Here is a 22827-nt window from a genome sequence, read left to right on the forward strand (position 1 = left end):
CAAGAAATTCGAAACCTCCAACTCAACTCAACTTGAATCAATACAGATGAAGGGACACGTGGACAAACTCGGTCCAACATTGTGTTAGCCTTACATATATGAATCTTAGGAGTTATTGGATAAAAGTATTGGGTTTGAAACCTTGTATCTTGAAGTTGAAAAATCCATCTATGGATTTGTGAAGCAGATCTTGATCTTGGAGTTTTTAGATCTCCCAATATTGGAGAAATCCTTTTCTTAAAGTTCTTGACCTTTGGAAGAAGGATAATTTGGGATTTTGAGAGTGTATCTATGTATAAGAATATTATTAGGTTGAAAGATTTAGAAATATGACATTTTAATGAGTTCCATCGGCCAAATCAGCAAGTTGGAGGTCTCCTCGCTGACCTATTCAGTGGGTCGCCAAATGGTGCTTTAGCTCGCCCAATCAAACAGTTTTTGAAGAATTTTGGGCATTATTTAGCGAGCTAGGTCGTGGTTTGCCGAACTATTCGGCGAGTCGCCAAATTGGCTGGTGAGCTCGCCGAATTGTCCTATCTGGATGTGCTTCGGTAAAATGACCATAACTTTCTACTCCGAACTCCAAATGAGGTAAAATTGATGGAGTTGGAAAGAAAACTCAAAGACCTTTAATTTTATAGTTGATGGGCCACCCAATTCGTTATAGCCTAGGATATATGGTTGTTTGAAGTTGACCCTTATACGAACTCATTCGAGAACTTAGCTGATAGAAATTCTTTGAACTTGGCTTGGTTTTAGGGATTCCTTATGACCCTAAATCACATATAATACCCTTATGACCCTAAATCACATATAATACCCTTCAAATACTTAGGAATTTGTTGTAACTCATATATATAAAATTATAAGTTATTCAGTTCGAGTCTGCACACATATGAAGAATGGTTCGAGTTTTGGCGAAAAACATTTGGGGTGTTACACGAATGATGACCAAGCTAAGAATTTACCCAAGGCGCGAATACATCATAAGAACTCAAAAGATTCTAATCCAAGATTAACTCACTCAATTTCTCAACTTAAGAAGGGGATAATTGAAAGATAAGAGTAGGAATAGTATATTCAACATCGACACTAGGAGAAATAAATAAGTGTGGGTACTTGAATTTCATGTCCTCCTCGGCTCCCATATAGCTTCCTCAAAGAATTGATTTCTCCATAGAACTTTAACTGAAGGAACCTCTTTGGTCCTCAATTTATGAATCTGTCGATCAAGAGTTTGGATGAGAATCTCCTTATAGGATAAACCATCTTTCACTCTAATGTTTTATGTACGAACAATGAGTGAAGGATCTCCCAAGCATTTCTTAAGCATAGAAATGTGGAATGTCGGATGAACGACATCTAACTCTGGTGGAAGCTTTAACTCATAGGCGACGTTGCCAACTATTCCTATAATCTGGTAAGGACCAATTTATCGGGGACTCAATTTTTCTTTCCTCCCAAATCTCATAACTCTCTTCATGGGAATTTTTTTAGGTACATCCAATCATTTACCTTAAATTCCAAGTCTCTCCTCCTAACATCAGTGTAGGACTTCTGATGACTTTGCGCGGTCTTTAACCGTTCTTGGATAATCTTTGCTTTTTCCATAGCTTTATGAACCAAGTTTAGTCCAATCAACTCAGCTTCTCCAACCTCGAACCAACCAAATGGTGATCTACTTCTCCTCCCATAAAGAGCCTCATATGGAGCCATTTGAATGCTCAAAAGAAAGCTATTATTGTAAAAAAACTCAATAAGTGGCAAGTAGTCATCCCAATTACCTTTGAAGTCAATAATACAAGCTCTCAACATATGCTCAAAGGTCTGAATAGTACACTTTGCCTGACCATTTGTTTGAGGATGGAGAGCAGTACTAAGATTCACCTTCGAACCCAAAGTTTTCTGGAATGAATTTCGAAATTGAGATCCCTTATAGACAAAGGAACCCCATGAAGTCTGACAATTTGTCGAATGTATAATCTGGGGTAGTCCTCTATGGTATTCGTAGTCTTAAAAGGTAAGAAATAGGCTGATTTGGTCATCCTTTCCATAATCACCCAACTAGAATGATGTTGTCTGTGGGATTGCGGTAAACCTATAATGAAGTCCATATTTATCATCTCTCAATTCCATTCTGGAATCTCAATGTTTTGAGCCACTTCACAAGGCCTTTGGTGCTCAACTTTGACTTGTTAGCAGTTCGGGCTCTTAGACACAAACTCTGCTATATCTCTCTTCATTCCATTCCATCAATATACTTCTCTTAAGTCGTGATACATCTTTGTAGAACCTGGATGGATGGAATATTGGGAGTTGTGGTCCTCTGCCATAATTATTTCTTGAATGCTATCAACACTTGGAACACACAACCTCTCTTGATACGTCAATACTCTATCTCTCCATTTGGAAAAAGTTATTACCTTCTGCTTGTGTACATCATCTTTCAATTGGAGAAAAATGAGATCTTGATCTTGTTTTTCTTTTACCTCTGCAACTAAAGATGATTCAGCTTCATTCCGAACAATGGTACCACCATCACTAGCATCAATAAGTTGAACTCCTAAACGTGCAAGCCTATGTAACTCCTTAGCCAACTCCATTCTTCCCTCTTCCACATGGGCAATGCTCCTCATAGATAACCTGCTAAGAGTATCAGCAACAATATTAGCTTTACCTAGGTGGTAGACAATGCTAATATCATAGTCTTTCAGCAGCTCAAGTCATCTCCTTTACTTGAGGTTTAGCTCTTTTTGAGTAAACACATATTGTAGGCTCTTGTGGTCTCTGAACACATTAACATGCACTCCATAGAGATAATGATGCCAAATCTTGAGAGCAAATACTATGGCTGCCAACTCAAGATCGTGAGTCGGGTAATTTCTCTCATGAATTTTAAGTTGCCTGGAAGCGTAGGCAATAACCTTACCCTTTTGTATTAATACACAACCTAATCCAACTATGGATACATCACAATAGACAACAAATCCATTTGTCCCCTCGGGTAGGGACAAAATTGAGGCAATAGTCAACCTTATTTTCAACTCTTGAAAACTTTTCTCACAAGCTTCTGACCATTGGAACTTAGACTTCGTGTGAGTCAACTTAGTCAATGGAGATGATATAGATGCAAATCCTACAACAAACCTCTAGTAGTAACCGGCCAAACCCAAAAAACTTCTTATGTCAATCGGGGATGTGGGCTTGGGCCAGACTGCTTCAATCTTCTACGAATCAACTCATATACCCTCACCAGATACAACATGGCCTAAAAATGCCATATAAGCAAGCCAAAATTCACACTTTGAAAACTTAGCATTCAACTCCCTATCTTTGAGAGTCTGGAGAACAATTCTGAGATGATTTGCATGCGGCTCCTCATTTTTAGAGTAGACTAGTATGTCATCGATGAACACAATCACAAACATGTTCAAATACTGTTTGAACACTCAATTCATCAATTCTATAAATATTGTAGGATTATTAGTCAAACCAAAAAACATAACAACAAACTTGAAGTGACCATATTGGATTTGAAAAATGGTCTTTAGCATATCACATTCTCTCACTTTCAACTGATAATAGCATGATCTGAGGTCTATCTTTGAGAAATAAGTGGCACCCTAAAGTTGGTCAAACAAATCATCTATTCTAGGAAAGGGATACTTGTTCTTTATGGTGACCTTGTTCAGTTGACGATAGTCAATGCACATTCTGAGGAAACCATCTTTCTTTCGCACAAAAATGATAGGAGCGTCCCAATGTGAGACACTCGACCTAATAGTTCCCTTATCTAGGAGATCTTTTAGCTGCTCTTTCAATTCTTTTAAATCAGTGGGAGTCATTCTATATGGCGGAATAGAAATAGGTTGCATATCAGAAAGGACATCAATTCCAAAGTCGATATCTCTATCAGGAGGGACTCCGGGTAAATCCTCAGGAAAGACTTTGGGAAACTTATTAATAATAGGGATTGACTCAAAATATGGACACTCAACACTATCATCCTTGACTTTAACGATGTGATAAATACACCCTTTAGAGATCAACTTTCTGTCCCTAAGGTAGGAGATAAATTTACCCCTTGGCACTGCAAAACTACCCTTCCACTTTAAGATAGGCTCATTTGGGAAACTGAACTTAACAACTCGAGTTCTACTATCAACTAAGGCATGACAGGCATTAAGCCAGTCCATGCCAAGAATAACATCAAAATCAACCATATCTAACTCAATTAAGTTAGCCATGGTTTCTTTGTGATAGATGGACACGGAACAATCTCTATAGACCCTCTCAGCTAGAATAGACTCACCAACAAGAGTAGAAACACTGAAAGGCCCAAGAAGACTCTCAGAGATCTTATCAAACTTATTAGCCACATAAGGGGTTACAAACGACAAAGTCTCACCAGATCAAGTAAGGTATAACAATCAAAAAAGAAGACTTGAAGCATACTAGTGACCACATCTGGTGAATTCTCCTGATCTTGGCGATTTTCCATAGCATAAAAATGGTTTGAACCTCTACCCGGGCCTGGAGTGGTACCTCTTTGATTACCTCAAGATGGCGGTGCTGTGGCAGAGGATTGGGCTCGGTTTCCCCTATTACTTTGTCCATCCATTGGACATTCTCTTTGGAAGTGACCCACCTGGCCGTATTTGAAACAACTATCGATAGCCAAATGAGACTCTCTTAAGTGGGGTCTACTACACTTACCACAAAAAGGCTTCCCTTTCGAACCTTGAACCACACTTCTTTGAGACTGAGAACCTTTGTCTTTGAAATTCTGACAGATTTGTACTTGCTGATAATACCTGTTATGTGGCACAAGCGCACTTGCTAATGATGGAGCATACTTGGAAGACCTCTTCTAGAAGAAGGATATGTTGCACTTACCTTGCCGTTGCTCATTCTCATAGCTAGCTGATTTGGCCTTCTTGCTCAAGTGCTCTTACCTGTCTTTCTTGTTATCATCCTCAACCTGCTGAGAATATACCATCAATCTAGAAATGTCCATGTCAGAAATCAGTAATAATGCCTTGCAGTCCTTTTTCACATGTCTGCCCAAACCACAGACAAATTTCCTCATCTCAGACCTCATATCTTGAACCATTTTCGGAGCGTATCTAGAAAGCTGGATGAACTTAAGGTTGTATTCCTTCGCAGACATCCCCTCTTGCTTTAGATTCATGAACTCTTCTACCTTTGCTTCCCTCAATTCTCTAGGAAAAAAGTGATCAAGAAATGCTCCCTTGAACTCGTCCCAAATAGCAGGCTCCACATCCTCACCTCTACCTTCTTCCCACAGGTTATGCCAGATATTAGCAACATTCTTGAGATGATAGGAAACCAACTCAACCCCCGTAATCTCAGTAGCATGCATTGCTTTCAATATTTTCCATATCTCATCGATAAAGTTCTGGGGGGTCCTTCTCAGCCTTAGAAATCGTGAAAACTGGTGGGTTTATTCTTAAGAAGTCTCTAGTACTCATGGCAATAGACGACTCTTGAGAACTAGAGCTAAGAGCTGGTGAACTCTGGCTACCATTTCGGACAACTACCAATTGAGTGAGCATAGCAATGGCTCCCCAGTTATTGGCCTCTGAAGTCAGTGTAGGTTGAGTAGTAGGCTATTGGAGTTCCTCAGTAGACCTTGCAGGTCGGCACCTAGTTCTCACTCCTGACGGTGGGGGCATCTCAGATTGTGGAACCTCAGTATTGGCAACGTTTCTCTAGCTAGCAGTGTATTTAGGAGGCATTATCTACAAACGTGTAATGCACGAATTAGGAAGGAACTTTTAGAGTTAAACTCTTTAACACAAACTCAGAGTGTGAAGAAGTGAAATAATTTCCTAATGTTTTATAGCCTCTTGATTATAAGTGTGGTGCACAACATACCCATAAGCAAGACTCTATTAAACACAACTTCATACACTCCCTAGGACTCTTGAACTCTGTGCTCTGGTACCAAGTTTGTCACGCCCCGAGAAGGTACCCTAGGTGTGGCCAACACTCAAAGACTATTGCGGCCCCAAGTTAATCACTTGGTACATTCACTCATTCAAACTCTCAGTGAAAGATGTAATCTAACTCAAAAGATAGATAAAGTAAGCACTCAACATCTCATTAGTAATGAAATAATATACTAAAATTACTCAAATATAATATAACCCAACATCATAAAGTTGATAGTGAAATCAAGGTTTAAAAACAGACTCTGAAAAGAAATCTATCTAACTCGACTCTAACATTGTCCATGAAACCTCTAACTCAACAATAGAAAGGTGCCAAGACAAGTCCAAGGCTACCTCAAATGACTATCCAAGATAACAAACGAAAGAACATAAATGAAGCCCTCCAGATGCAAAGAAGTCTTACCAAAAGCTAAATGGGACTTAGTCTTTAATGATGTGCTTGTTGAGGACCTCTATCACCTGTATCTGCATTATAAAATGATGCTGGCCAAATAGAGTTAGTACATGAAATGTACGAGTATGTAATTTAGCTGAAATAAGCTTACTCAAAGATACTCAACTCAACTTTACTCAATTCAAAGACTTACTCCGAAATAGTTAAACTCAAATAAGCAAGAAATATGTATAAAGAACTCTTGAAAGATATGAATAAGTAAATGTAACTCAGTATAAAAAATAAATATGATATTTTATATCATTAGTGAGTTTATCTAACAGACAACCATCACTTATGAGCTACTGATGATACAACGAATCGATGTCATTGTCACGGAGTAATGGACATCAACATCTATGGATCCAATCATCAAGTCCTCTTTTGGGACAAGAGAGGCAAAGCCTCTATCCTACATTGACTATGTATCTAGTATCAAACTCTTACCCAACTCGGTGTTCAATACTACTCCCAAAATATTTGCTCATATTAACATCATCATTTAGTCTCATTGGACTTTTTATTTAAGCCTCAAACTCACCTCAAAACATCATCATCATCATTCCCTCTTCATTAATCATTACACTTCTTGGTTAAAAGAAAGCACTATTCACGTCGTCATCAAAACATCTTGTTCAAAATCCTCATTTAGCTCTATTTTTAATTTCATCAATTTCATTTAAAATATGTTTCATCTTAGTTTGAAAACAATACTTTATTTTATGCATCAAATAATCAATCTTGACCTCAAGTAATACATAGACAAAGTATGACCATAACTCAATTAAGGTTCATGTGGATAAATGCATGGATATACGTCTCAATGACTACTCAACATCATGGACATCATCAATACATAAATAACTGCAGATAACTTCAAGAAAGTATCAATTGACATAAAGGACTCAAATCTAGATTTGGGGTAAAACTCCACTCGAACTCAACTTTGAAGAATTACATGTTGGGCAGGTGGGCGGACTCAACCCAACGCTCTGAGTAGCTTTAAATACCTTGAACTCGAGGAACAATCAAAATGAGGGCTTGGGCATAAAGGGTACTATTAAGGGACTCAAAATAGTCCCAAAATGTCGAAGTTTTGATTGGGAAAAGATGGGAAAAGACCGAGTTACCCTTCACAATAATCTAATTTTGGTTGCATACGGGTCGTTTCTATGACTCGTTAAAACTTTGACGAGTCGTAGGATCCACTCATCAAAACTTTGATGAGTCGTAGGATCCACTCGTCCTATCAAACTCTGAAAATTGGGTCTATGAATATCTTCTACAAGTAGTTTCTACGACTCGTAGACTCTTTGACGAGTCGTCATCATCACTCGTAGGAATGACTTTACCCTTGAAACTTTTTCTAAGTGTTTGGAGGTTCTACGGGTCTTTTTTTATGAGCCATAAGTATTCCTACGAGTCATAATCAAGACTAGTAGAAAAGACCCCAAAGACTGGAATTTTTCTAAGTCTTCCAAGGTTCTAAATGACCCATACAAAACTTTACGAGTCGTACTATTGTCCCGTAACTTTTGATAATCTGATAGCCTCTAGTAAAATGGTCATAACTTTATAGTCCAAATTCGAAATGTGGAAAACTTAATGGCTTGGAAATAAGACTCAAAGACCTTTAATTTGATAGATAATGGTCTACTAATTTGTCATATTCTATGAGATATGATCATTTGAAGTTGACTCAAGTAAAATCTTATGTTGAAACTCATTCGGTAAGAAATCTTTCAACTCAACTTGGTGTTAGAGGATTATTGTGACCCTAGTTCACTTCAAATACACCTCAAACACTAAAGAATCAGTCATAACAATTATATTACAATAAAATTTATTGGATTCGATCCTATACGCATATAAAGAATGGTTCAGGTCTTAGCGTAAAAATTTTTGGGGTGTTACAGAAAGGGCCTAAGAAAATCTGCAAATATCTTGTAGAGAAAGGTAAAAAAGAGAAAAACTTGAGATAAATGTCAAAAAAACACCTAAATTATTCCCTTGTTTTGAGTTTCATACCTAAACTATTGGGAGTGTGAGTTTCATACCTAAACTATCACTTATTAGTTTGAGAAACACATCTCTCTCTTTTATTTCACCACATCAAGGTGTGTGTACTACACTGTCACTTTTATTTTAAAAAAATTGTCATATAACCCTCCACATGGACAAAACATTCCACCTTGACAAAAATTAAATAAATTATTAGAAGTTAAAATTAAAGATTAAAGTATTACTATCTTTTTCCTCCAAAAAACTAATAATTATAAAATAAAATATAAAATATTTTTCTTATCCCACTCCACTACTTTGTCTCACCATTTCCCCTCCCCCCTATTTTTTTTAGTTTTAATTTTAATTTTTAAATTTCTCTTATAAAAGTTTTTAAAATTTTTTTACTTCATCTCCCCTCCCCCCCCCCCCCTTTCAAATAATAATTTAGATATTATTTTGATTTTTTTTAAAAAAATTCTACCCCGCCCCACCTAACCCTCCACTTTTAATTTTTTTTCTCATTTTGTGTTACATATATACATATGATTTTAGGAAAGTAGATAAAAATATTTTTCTAAATTATATGTATATATCTAATCCAAAATGAGAAAAATATAAAAAATAATAAAGATAAGTTAAGAGCAGAGGGTTAGATGGGGTGGGTATAATTTTATTTTTTTAAAAAAAAATTAAAAGTAATAACATTTTTTTAGGAATAAGTGGGAAAAGGGTGATTTAAAAATATTTTACATAAAAAAAATAAAAAATAAAAGGACAGGAATTGTCGGGGAGGAGGGGGGAGGTGGTGGAGTGGGTGACAAAAATATTTTAATTTATTTTTTAAAAAAAATAATAATTTCTTTTTTAAAAAAATAATTTTTTGAGGAGAAAATTACTTTAGTTTTAAATTTTTAATTAATATTAATAGTTTATTTAATTTTTGTTAAGGTGGAATGTGGAATGCCATATGACAAGATTTTTGCAAAAAATAGAGAGCGTAGAGAGAGTCTATTACACACCCATTGTGGTATATTTTTTAAATTAATAAGTGATAGTTTAAGTATAAAATTCACATTTTCAATAGTTTAGGTATGAAACTCAAAAAAATGGGCTAGTTTGGGTGTGTTTTTGACACTTATCTCTTAACTGCAAATAGAGGCAGAGAAACAAAGGAGAAGAAAACAAAAGTTCTTCGCTTACTCAATTTAAATAAACAAGTTATTAATTCACTAATATAAATTCTTAAAACTTTCAAAAAAAAAACATTACAACAACCATCCGTACAGAAAACTTTAAAGAGTATCACAACTTGATGTACTTTGTAGACAAAGGAAAAAAATAACTTAGAGTGCTGAGAATATCTTCCACTAAAATTCATAACTATATGCACCATTTTCATATAGGTTTATTTTGTCCCAAAACACTTGTTCCACAAATCCAAAAAATAAAAATAAAACAGAAGGTTGTCTTAAAAGTAAACAACAACGAGAAAGTACTTCTCTGAGAAGATCAAAGCAGTGTTTGAAAACTTCATAGAAAATCAAAAAAAAATAAATAAATAATATATATATAGTACTTTCATATTTAAATTTCATCTTTATTCCATGTCTAAAGATTTAACTAGACTGTACTCTAATACCAATTGTTGGAATTCTTAATAGAATTCAACCATGATCACAAGTAAATCACTAGACATAGATTTGAATACATAACAATGAAAAAGGAACACTAACCTTATTCCATTGCAATGTCTTGTTTGAAGAACTTGATCTTCTAAACCTTAAAGATTGTTTTTGTAATGTTCTTTTTCTGAGATGGAGAGAAACAAAGAAAACATAAACTTCTGATTTAGGGACCATGTCTATTTAAAGATTTTGAAGTGTCTTTTCATGAAATGTATTTTTTCTTATAAGTTTCCATCATATTTATAAGAAAAGGTTCATAAGTTTTATTAATAGATATTTATATTTTATGCCCAAATATATAATACTTTATTAGATCGAAAATGAGCTTCTTTAAATGATAGCATATCTATATACGAATATATTAATATGTGAGTCCATGAAATAGAAATTACTAACACACCAACATCTACATGGAAGCGTTGGCATTGCTCCACGATCTAAAATTGGCCTTACAAAACAACTTAACATCCTTAGTAATCGAGACTGACTGTCATGAAATTATAAGTAGGTTATCTAACAAGGATTGCTCCTATCAAAATTTAATTGATGATTGCAGGTATCAATTGCACAAAGCAGGAAGATCACCAATCAAACATATATATAGAGAAGCTAATGGAGTAGCGGACCAATTAGCAAAAAAAATATGCGAGCTTGATACTTTTGGAAGCTTAATGTTGTACCTGAATCCCCCGCTGTTGTTATGTCTGTTTTTGAAAGGGACGGAATAGGCACAGTGTTTCCTAGACTAGTCTCCTTATATAATGACTTTTTAGTTTGATCAATTAATAAAACTCTTTATTAACCCAAAAAAAACTAATCTAAATCTTGTCATTATTACTCAATAAAAATAACTTGAATTTGTATTATTAGTATTTTTTTGCCACTCCTTAATTAATTCTTATGACTATTTTTTTTCAAAAAAAAATATTTTTAAAAAAACTTTAATTTGGTTGAGGAAAAAAAAATGAAGTAGAAGATTATAAGATGAAGAATTGAACCTTTACCAACAAAATAAAAGTTCAGTAGTCAATCACCTCAGCTATTAAGGTTGGACAAAAAGGAAGAAAGAAAGAGAATTGAAATTTTTCTTTGAGTGCGGTGCCAAGACTATCCTTTTTTTAATCTTACACCTAAACTATTGGAAATATAAGAAACATACTTAAATTATTATTCATAAATTTAAGAAATACACCCCAAGTAATATGTGACGGTGTGTATATTATGTATTTTTTTATATAAAAAATTATCACTTGAATTGCCACATGAAAAACAATCCTACCGTGGTAAAAACTTCATAATATAAAGTACCCCGTAATTCATCCTCCATACATCGACATCTCTTCTCAAATGTGTCTTCTCTCATCGTGTCATAATATCTCCTGATAAAATTTGATATTTTCACTAAGCCACAATTTTATCATGGTTTGAAGGTTAGTTACTGAATTAACAAAAAAAATTAGAATTTTTATTCTTGTCTCAAAATATAAAAGAAGAAAATGAAGAATAAAACAGAGAAGGATGTGGATAAATATAAAATAAAAAATAGAGAAAATTTAAAAAATCTGCAATAGAGGTGAAAAAATGAAAGAAAAATGATTGAAAAACAATGAAGAAGAATAAGAAAATCTAGAGTTTTGAAAAATATGTTGGTGAAAAAGAAGTCATGTGGAAGAAAAATCCAAGGTCACTGCCTAATTGTGTGTGTATACACATATTTTATCCGGTCAATATTGAAGTATATTTCTGTAACACCCCAAATATTTCTACACCAAGATCCAAACCATTCTTCATATGCGTATAGGATCGAACTCGATGACTTCTACTTGTCTATGAGTTAGGATCAATTCCTAAGTATTTGACGTGCATTAGATGTGTTTTAGGGTCATAAAGGATCTCTAACACCAAGCCAAGTTCAAAGAATTTCCATCGGCTAAGTTTTCGTATGAGTTCGGAATAGGGTCAACTTCAAACACTTATATCTCCTATTTTATAAGGAATTAGTGTGTCATGACCTACCAAATTAAAGGTCTTTGAGTTCTCTTTCCAATGCCACCAAGTTCGTCTCATTCCGAGTTCAGAGTTAAAAGTTATGATCATTTTACCAAAGACTATCGCTATAGCAGTTTTGGGCTTGGCACGGCGCGCCAACAGAGCGCCTGAAACTAGCTGCAGTAGTTTGTCCTGTGGCGAGCGCGCCACTATCGTGCCTGCAGGGTTTTGAGCCCATTTTCCAGATTTTTTTTTATGAAGGGCAACTTGGACAATTTTCTAACTATATATACGAACTTGGAGCATTTTGAGGTCATTTTTGCGGTCTTTCACCTCTAAAAAAACCCTAATCTTCATCTTCCTCTCTCCCAAATCATCTCCTACAAAAAAAAATCCTCTCAAATTCAAAGGATTCAAGCTTTTCCTTGAAGACCAAGAATCAAGCTTTCTTCAAGCTCCTCTCTAAGGTACGTGGGTTTTCATCCATGGGGTCTTCCACTCATGGATCCCAAATATTTTCTCAACTTAGTACTTCAATTTTAAATGATGAAATCTTATGTGATTTTACTTGATGATTCCAAATGCATAGATTATGATATATTTTAAGTTTATTTATTTCTATTGATATATATATGTATATTGACTCTCAATTTCAAGTGATGAGTTTTTATGGATTTTCATACTACGATTTTAAATGTATAGATTCTTGAATATTTGAAGTTTATTTGTCTATGTTGACTTATGGTGATTCTTATTTACATGAAATTGATGATTTATCAAGGTCCTTCTATGAAGGCTTGAAAGTAGTTTTAAATTATATTGGTGGGTTGTTTTAAGATGTTCAAATGATAAATTATTTCACTCTCATGCATGCTAGCATTGATTTAAATGATTTGAAAGTTGATTGCTTTGAACCCACCTAGTTTCCTATGATAAAGTAAAGTTGAAATGAAGTTTGACTCCAATGAATGTCATGAAGTAAATGTTTATGAAGCGGAGTCTTTATGAAATGATTGATCGATAAAAGGACTTCTTAGCCAAAGTAAGGTTTAAATATGAAAGGACAATTCTCACATTGAATCAAATGAAATGTTTAAGGTTATTATATGACATGTATGACATCCCTATAGTCCGTCAATGCTTCTGAACGTTTTTCCAAAAAGGAAGGTCCGATTAGCATGGTACCCGAAATACCATTACTGATTGTAGACCTAATTTTCTTATAAATCAAGGTTCATTAGTAGAACGGTAAATAGGGCATGACAGCCATGATGATATCATAAACCAAAGGTTTTAATGATCTATTCCATCGATTGATGTTTTAATGTTAAAGTTGCTATATTGATGTTCAAACGTTATTCCGTGGGATTTGACCTAGCACCGAATGTAGCATGTAGATGGAGACTCGACCTAAGGGGTTCTTAAAAAGTCTAATATTGCATTAACTATGTGCCACCATAGGAGCCCTTGTCGGTTAGACCTTTGTATCCACCAAATGTTAAATAATTGAATGTAAACTGAATGGAATTCTACCTGGCAAGTAGTCTCTCCGTGCCAACATAAGGGGTTATGTTGGATTCCATATAATAGCTCGCATGATCTTAAATGTCGGTTATGGTCACTTCCCCACAAAATGAATGTTTTAAGGTTTCATATGATGATGTCTAATGCATGCATTCACTTATGCATATTGCTTACTCATGTCTCTCTTATGTTTTTCATTTTATAGCATACTCACATACTTAGTACATTTAAAGTACTAATGCATATTATTTTGCCTACATGATATCACTATGTAGGAACCGACGTCGCTTCTCGACCTCCTCCATGTGGCTAGCTCGGATTAGTTTTGAAGATTGCTTGTGGGGAGTTCCCATGGTTCGGGAACAACATTCCTTTTATTCTAAGCTTATGTTATGCAGAACATTAAGACTTTTATTAAGGCATTTCTTGACACTTATTTTGAGGGTGAGCTAGGGACATGTCTTAGCTCCCGCTAAGTCTTTAATGTAGAAGGTATGGTTGGACATACAAAAAGATGTTATGTTGTCTTTGACTCTTATTAAATGTGAAGCCCCTTAGTCCCTACATCCTTTTTGTTTTCCGCTTGATTTGTTTATCATTACCAATGAAATGCTTAATGAATGCTAAGAGATTTGGGTGAGGTACCTCCGAGTGTGTCATTCGCCGTGTCACGTCTAGGCCTTAGACTTGGGTCGTGACAATTTCTCAAACTAACTAATGATAACTCAAAGTATATTTGTCACACTCAAAATAGATCAAATATGAAATTCTAAAAATAATAATTTAAATATGTATTTTAAAACCTAATTTCCTTTTGTTTTAAACCGAGGCACCCAAATTTCTTTACATTTCCAAAATGGATTACAATGGAATTTGGTGTGATATACCTGAGTTTGTTTGGAAAGCCACCTAGTAATTGGAATTGGTAAAACTATCAGGGTAGTAATTACTAGTCTAGTAATTATATGGTTTAATAATTACGATGATCTGTTTGTTTGCCACAGTGTAATTACTGTGTAATTACAATTATTTTGTTTGATTGCACAAGTGTAATTACAAAGTTATATTAAATTTTAAAAATAAATGTTAATTTTTTAAATTTAAAATTTATATTAGATAAATAAGGAACTTTATAAATAATATTAAATTAAATATTAATTAACAAACACATATTCTTAACTAATATTATAAAAAACAATTTATTTATATTTTTTAAATTAGTATATTTTAAATAATTTAATCAAATAAACTAAAAGTATAAGATTTTTATGAACATCATGAAATGTGTGTTTGACAAAAATATTAATATTATAAATATAATGTCATAAAATTATTAAAATATTTGACAAAAAAATAATCTATCAAGTTTAACTAAAAAATAAATGTTTTGCAATGTGAAATATCAAGTCAATAGTACTAAAACAAATAAAATTAAAAATATGGCATAAATCCTAAATTCAAAACAAAAAATTTAACATAATGCTCTCATATCAAATTTTAACACAACGTACATAAATATGAATTTAAAAATTAGAATACTAACAAAATGATTTTTAAAAAAGAAATAGAATAATAAATAAATAAATAATATGAAAATTTGCATGGAATGAAAAAGTAAAGGTTGAGAGTGAGAATGAAATAAAATATAAATAAATAAAAATATAAAATGTATATTTAAAAAATATTAAAAATATATATATATTTTAAAAATAAATTAAAATGAAAAAAATATAAATATAAATAAAAGAAAAATTTTAAAAAGCTTCATATAATTATATAATTATACCAATTCTTTATCCTCCCTTGGAAATTGAAGATTGTAATTACTCTTCTTCAATTACATCTAATTCTTCTTTTATAAAGTAATTATTTGATCTACCAAACATATCAAAAAAAAGCATAATTACTTTTAATTAAAGTAAATCTGAATTACATTGTGCCTTTTGCTCTAAAAATTTGCAACTTTCAAGAAGCATCTACCCACCCGTTTGGTCTAACCACAACCCGACGCACCCTTCTCTTCCACCTAATCCAACTCTCAAAATTTGGGGATTTTCCCTTTTTGTTGTTCAATTTAGAAGCTAGGGTTTCTTAAAGAGTCATAATTAAGCAGTATATAAAGGATGCAGCAACCATCACCCATGATTCCAATGATGCCTTCTTTTCCTTCTCCTAATATCACTACTGACCAGATTCAAAAGGTATTATTAGTATCATCGTCTTCTTTTTTTTTGGCTTCACTGTGTTCTGAGTTACTTAAATTCAGAAAATAGTCCAATTTAATAGTAGCTAATATTGTTTTGTCTTTCAAACGGATAAAGATTACTACTTTAGTTGTCTCTACATGGTAATAGCATAGTAATTTTGTTGTTTTATCTTTTCAAATAAGGGAGTGGGTGGTGGGGTTGGATGTATTCCTTATTTCTATGGACAAAACAACAACAGCAACATACTCGTAATTCCATAGGTGGGATTCTGGAAAGGATCAAATGTATTATTGGGTGTTCTAGCGGAAAGAAAGGGGTTTATTGGTAATGGAGAAGACAAGGGATGAGTGGTGTAATTTTCTGTGTGACCTGAGCTTTTTTGTGATAGTGAAGTTTATGAAAGATGGTAGCTATGATGGAATTTTACAGAGTAGGAATAAAATATACAAACGCATCATTAACAAAGTCAACCAAAACCTACCATATACCTCAGCCGCTCCATCACACAGTACCTTTCACCATCACAGCAACAATTCGCAAAACCACGGTGTTGATAGATGCAAACACCACCCTCTCATCTCTTTTCTTCCTCGCTTGTATTACCATATCTTTTCTTTGCTGTAAAAAGAATCCCATGCCTTATTGGTTTCTCCATCACCGAAGTCCTTATGTGCCAGCTCCTCCTCCGCCATTTTCTTGTGGCTGAATTTAATTGCTTAGTTCCTTATAATTGCAAAAAACTTCTGTCTTTTCAAGTGGCGACGTGGGTAAACAATCCCCGAGTTTTGGGTTTTCCTCCTCAATGGTTCTTTTCATCACCAAAACTACAATATTTTGGGTCAATAATCCAATGAAATTGGGAGATTGATGAGGATGTTTCACATCATAGTGGAGCGGGTGGATAAAACGAGGGTTTAGATCCGCTGTCTTGTGTGATAAGCTGGTGGTTAGAGCTAGTGGCGAAGCCAGAATTTTTATAAAGGGGTGTCAAAATATAAAGCAAAAAAATATATGTTATCAGGGATAGAACTCACAACCTCAAGCAATTTTTACAACCCTTTACTACTAAACTAAAGTTTCAACTTGAGTCAAGAGGTGTCTAGACTTATATATATATTCATTAAATTAAATTTTGACCTATATATACAATGTAATTTTTCGACAAAGGGGTGTTGCTTGACACCCCTTGTCTGAGGGTGGCTCTGCCCCTGGTTAGAGCATTGGCCAGTCAAGAATTCGCACGTCTGGTAGATGCAAGTAATAGTAGGATGTTGAGATGGATATATGAGAATACTAGGAGAGATAGGATTAGGACGAGTATATCCTATATAAGGTGAGAGTGACTTTCGTGGTGGACAAGTTGAGAGAGGCGGGATTGAGATGGTTCGGGTATGTGAAGAAGATATGCATAAATGCTCTAGTGAGGAGGTGTGAGGGATTGGTTTTGATGGGTACGAGGTGATGTACAGTACGTCGGAGAAGCATTTGAGAGAGGTGATTAGACAGAACATGGCACGCCTACAGCTTATTGAGGACATGACCCTAAAAAGGAAGCTATGGAGGTGAGGATTAGTGTAGAGGGGTAATAGGAAGTGAGTGTTGTCTAGTTTCTTTATCAGCATTGTTAGTATTACTCTCCTACTAGCTTATTCTTCGATTTTACGTCTACTGTTATTTCTCAGTTTCCTTTGCTTCGATTACCGTTACTTGTTACTTCTTGTTGTTCTCTCCTCAGTTGTTTATTTAGTATGAATTTTCATTGATGTATTTGCTTTACATACTTGATTGTTGATATGCGTTACTTGAGCCGAGGGTCTATTGAAAACAACCTCACTACCTTCACAAATTACGGATAAGGCTGCATTCACACCACACTCCCCAGGACCCACTTGTGGGATTTCATTGGGTATGCTATTGTTGTAACTAATGGTGGAAAATGAAGAGGAAGAACCGAAGAAGGGAAGTTGTTACGTTGGTTATTTCTGATTTGAGGACAAGGGGGATTTTGAAAAAAAAAACGAATTGAAAAATCTTATCGTTTGGACATGTGACGTTTTAGGAGGCTATATTTTTGGGGTTCATTTTGTCTCTCACATGCTTGATGGAGGTGTATACACGACTTATGCCACATCAACTCTTATTGGTGGTAATTCTTTCACATCATAAAGTTAAAAGGGGTGATAGGACTCCTGCAAAATATAAGTTTGTAACGGAAAATCTTAGATAAGTCTAGGGAGGTATTTATCCCTTTTCCCTTTAGCTCAACCGTTAAGGTATTAGCGGGGAATGTACTTTGACTTAAAAATAGTTTATAAGACACCATTGTAACTTGTAAGCTACTATGTCAGCCCATCAAAGCACATTCTGGTGTGATGTTTTATTGCTGTAACTTTATTTCCTAACTCATGATCTTGGATTTCTTTGGTGTTTCTGTGGCTTCTAAAATTACACTTTCTGGAAACAAAAGCTTAGTTTCAATTTCTAGTAAAAGTAGATATACTTTTGCTGCAAAAATAAATACCATTGAAGAGTTCACAGCAGTTCATTAAAAAGTTGAAATTACTTTATTCAGAAGTATTGGACTTGCACATAGCTGGGTTTACTTGGGATAGATCAATGGTCAATGGCGCTCCCCCACCCCTTCCCTCCCCAATAAAGAAAAAGGGTAAAGTTGGCAATACCATATGATCTCAACTGTTTATGATCCCTCTGACAGCTAGGGTTAGTCTTTGTATCACACCCCAAATTTAGGAACTCATGACCAAGACTAGACAACCCAATTTCAAGCAAACCAACATTTCAACCATAAATCATTAGATGAACACATATGAGGTCCGGGTGTCCCGGTACCATCACATAACATGCAATAGGCCTCTAGGTGGTCTTGTACCATTATGCAACATAAATATAGAAAGATGTAAAACACATTATGATAAGACACTACTCAAATAAAAATAAGTTGTTAAGAACCACCGTCTCTATCTTGATTGTAACTCGTCGTTTAAGTTTCGTAGATTTCAACATTTGTGTAGGTTTGGATGACCCAAATAATGACAGATTTGATTTCTTCTTTGTTTGTTTACAAAGATATAAGAGTTTGTGAATACATGATACTTCTAATACACCCCTATTTTGTTTTCTCAACAATATCCTGTCACTGTGAACATATTATGAGGTGGCTAAGTACTGCTGTAATAATTGTGGATTAGTTGAACGCTTAATTGGGGAGTCCTAAATCTTTTTGAAACATTTTGACAGTTAGGGATATCTTTTACGTATATCTATTTGAATTCATTAATATGTTGACGCTTATAGTAATCTATAGATTAAACATGAGTTAGTTTATTTTTCTGTGCATTAAGCTTTGAACTTCAGAAAACCCTTTCTCACAAAACTTTGAAAGAGGTGGTTATGATTATGATTACTGAAGAGCTTGGAATAATTTCTCTAACAATTAGGAGTCAACCCATGTTCCAACTGGACCTTTTTGCAAGAATTAATTTTTGAAATGGACAGCATGATCATGTTTGTTGATTGGATAACACAAGTAGTAAAAAAATATTTGAATAGGGTTTAACATTTGATAAAAAATCTTTTGACAATTTCCAAATATTATTTTCGACATTTAACTAGGAGAATGAAACATACTTCTTATTACAAATTTTATTTATGGACTCTGTACTTAATCTTATCATAATCGTAGGTGAATGGTTCACAGTTATGTTTATGACTCAACTACTTTGAATGAATAAATACTCACTTGGCTGAGTGGTTTTGCGGCCACCTCAGGTATTTCTTTATATTTTCAGGTGTCAGGATTCTTGTGGTAAAATGGGTTTTGTTATGTGATGCAGTACCTGGACGAGAACAAGACATTGATTTTGGCCATATTGGACCATCAAAATCTTGGGAAACTAGCTGAATGTGCACAGTAAGTAATGACATTCTCATTCAGCTCTTCTCTATGCTCTGATCCCCTTTGGTACTTGGACTTGTATGTTCATTTGGTTTTACGCATTGACATGTCACAATTATGATATCATGTACTAAAGACAAGATTTTGAGATGTCGTGTTGAAGTTCCACAACTAGTTTTAGAGCTAGTTTAAGTGATATATAGAATTTAAATGAGCATGGACGACAACCACTAGATGCACTTTGGACAAAATTGCTTGAGGCCCAATTTGCGTGTTTGTACCCAGATGTCGGTCTTCGCTTTGGTGTAGTTATTGAGTTTGAAGGCTTTATTAGGTTTGGAGTATGTCGTCAAGACAAAATGTATGTAGAAAGATTGAGTGATAGATTTAGGCAAGATGCATTGTGAAAATTAAAGGATGAGTCTGCAATTGCAAAAGGACTGAGGTGAGAAATGCTATGCTGATTAGTAAGGTGAGTGTTTGTTTTGAGCTAATGGATGTACTTTTTATGAATCATAGTCCGTAATTGATATTTTGTATTATAGTTATTTTTTTAACCGTTAACACATGTACACATTTACATACATGCTATTTTCTTCACCTCAAGAATATGCCTCAATTATGTTTTTTGCACTTAAAGCCTCTGTAGAGCTTGGGGGATTGGATGCTTGTAATGCATTTGACGCCCTTTGCCCCAGTACACCTCAAGAAAGAGAGATGTATTGAGGGATCAGATGCTTGCAATGCAGTTGACGCCCTTTGTAGCAATGGAGGAAAGGAAAAAAGGGGGAAGCTTTTTGGTAGGGAGAGCTTAGAGCAGAAGTGAGACCTTACCTTTCGTAGATGACCGAGCTGTTAGGAGGAGTGCGGGAGAAGATAGGCACGTCTTTACATGAGGTGAAGGCATGAGTTTTTTACCCTACTTGAGTGCAAACAGTCTTAGAGCGTAAAATAATTTATTCTGGGATGATTTACAGATTTGCCAGTACAGTATGCACTGGCTAAGGGGAACATAGATGATTGCTGTGGCTCAAGCTAAAGCAGCAGATTCTAGCTCAAGAAAATTACGGAAACATCTCATGTTTGGCTTCAATTAGTTTGGGCTTGAGGTGTAGTTAATTAATTGAATACAGAAATAGGTGATAAACTTGCAGAGATTTAATCAGAATTACAAGTATTGATCAGATATGTTACATTAGTGTGAACTTATAATTATCGATTAATTGTGTTTAACATTATTTGAGAGAATAAATGTAATAGTGCAACAATCAACTTTCACAGTTGTCATAAACAAACTAAAGTTTCTACATTTTAACTCTTCATAAATGGCATGCAGCATGCTAGATCATGTTTATTGTTTTATATCTGAATATTGACCAAGTTCGCTGGAGTTAAAATATGATTAGCCTTTTTATGTCATACACGATAATGGTCGGTGGCCTTCATATTCATATTTCATTATGAGATACATTTGTCTTGTTCCTTAACACAATCAATGGAAGTGCTAAATCGAGTTCCCATTTGGTGTTTCCTGTACCGATAATTTAGCTTGACATCCTGATGATCTAGGTACCAGGCTAAACTTCAGAAGAACTTGATGTACTTGGCCGCAATTGCTGATGCTCAACCACAATCACCACCTATTCCAACGCAAGTGAGTGACGACTAGCTTAGTTTATTTACTACTTATGTGTACTTATTTTATAGTGTTTGTCATGACGTGCAGATGTCTCCTCATCATGCAATGCAACAAGGAGGATTTTACATGCAGCACCCTCAGGCTGCCGCCATGACTCAACAACAGGGTATGTTTACTTCACAGATGCCACTGCAGTTTAACAACCCGCAGCAACTACAGGATCAGCAGCAGCATCAACATCAACAACTACAGAGACAGCAGCAACGTATGCAACTTGGAGGTGCCAACAGTGGAATGCACTCCACTCTCAGTGCTGCAAGTCATAGTAGCCAGCTTACAACTTCAGGCGCTGGTGATGCACGTGGAGGAAACAAACAAGACAACTCTGAAATTGAGCCTTCGGGTGCTGATGGTCAAGCTAGCTCCGCGACTGTCCAAGGTTCGGAAGAACCCAAGTGATGGACCTCTTAAATAATGTCCGATATGTCCACTAAGGGCAGTTGATAGTAGGTTTAGAACTAGTGTTTCTGTTTCTCTTTCGAGTTGACCTTTGTTGTAACTTGTAGTTAAGAGGAAGAAAGCTTGTTGAGTTATATATCCCAGTGCTTGTAATTCTGTAATAGCATAGATCAGCATTGTTCTTAGTGTTGGCTATGAATACTGTTGTAACTAGCTAATTATGTCTATATTTGTGCTACAAAATATCTAGCTAATTAATACAATATTTCAATATGGACTGTTAGCTCATACGCTAACGTCCCCTCTCAAATTGATGTGGAGTATGACAGAGCAATAATTTTGAGAGAAGAAATTGATGGCGTAATTGTGTCACTTGCTTGATGAATACATCAGCCAATTGATCGTGGGAAGGATCGTGTCGAATAGTGCGAGTCTTATTAGCAATAAGCTCCCTCATATAGTGAAAGCACGCATCAAACTGCTTTGATATGTTTTTCCTTGAATCAAGGCTAAACAACTCTTCTATTTGTCAAGATGGGGGTAATTTAGTGTACATACTATTCTCTCCAAACTTCACTTGTAGAATTATAGCCCATTTGTACAGATAGGGTGGAGGGGCTTCATGTTGTTGTTGCTCTATCTTACCACGGGAAATACTTTTTTTTGTGTTAAAATGGATGTTCAAGATTATTTTTTTTGAATTTCCTTCTATATTGACAATTTGACATCATTAGTGGTGAATATTGATGATACATCTCACCTTCCTTAATTGTACATTGATTTATTAATGTATTTTAGTCACAAAGTATTTTTTTTTTAATTAAATACAGACAACTTTGACATTTAACACAAGTTATGAAATGGGACATTAATTAATGGGGAAAATGTACCAATCATATATTATTCTCTACTCCGAGTTTCTAGAAATTCAACTTGTTTAAACCGTTAAAACAATGCAATTAAGATAATTAATTAATGTTCCACTACAGCCTCTTT

The 22827-nt window shown here is 34.8% G+C and overlaps 1 protein-coding gene across 3 annotated transcripts; it reads left to right on the forward strand.

Annotated features, from left to right (window-relative positions):
* Positions 1-15602: 15602 nt before the first annotated feature.
* Positions 15603-22141, forward strand: LOC129876590 (GRF1-interacting factor 3-like). 3 transcript variants are annotated; one of them, XM_055952059.1, is made up of 4 exons: positions 15603-15811; positions 19672-19748; positions 21303-21387; positions 21460-22141. In XM_055952059.1, the coding sequence occupies exons 1-4, from the start codon at positions 15734-15736 to the stop codon at positions 21829-21831; spliced, it is 612 nt and encodes a 203-aa protein (XP_055808034.1). In that variant the 5' UTR covers positions 15603-15733; the 3' UTR covers positions 21832-22141. The 3 variants fall into 3 exon arrangements, with proteins under 3 accessions (XP_055808034.1, XP_055808035.1, XP_055808036.1); XM_055952060.1 differs by having other exon boundaries at positions 15604-15811; positions 19607-19748; XM_055952061.1 differs by having other exon boundaries at positions 15604-15811; positions 19627-19748.
* Positions 22142-22827: the final 686 nt, after the last annotated feature.

Source organism: Solanum dulcamara, chromosome 12 (genome assembly GCF_947179165.1).
Source record: "Solanum dulcamara chromosome 12, daSolDulc1.2, whole genome shotgun sequence".
Taxonomy (NCBI): domain Eukaryota; kingdom Viridiplantae; phylum Streptophyta; class Magnoliopsida; order Solanales; family Solanaceae; genus Solanum; species Solanum dulcamara.

Coding starts and splice junctions, on each gene's coding strand:
- LOC129876590 (XM_055952059.1), top strand. CDS start 15,734: ATGCAGCAACCATCACCCATGATTCCAATGATGCCTTCTTTTCCTTCT. Junction 19,749..21,302: donor AAACTAGCTGAATGTGCACA/GTAAGTAATGAC, acceptor CTGATGATCTAG/GTACCAGGCTAAACTTCAGA. Junction 21,388..21,459: donor CACCACCTATTCCAACGCAA/GTGAGTGACGAC, acceptor CATGACGTGCAG/ATGTCTCCTCATCATGCAAT.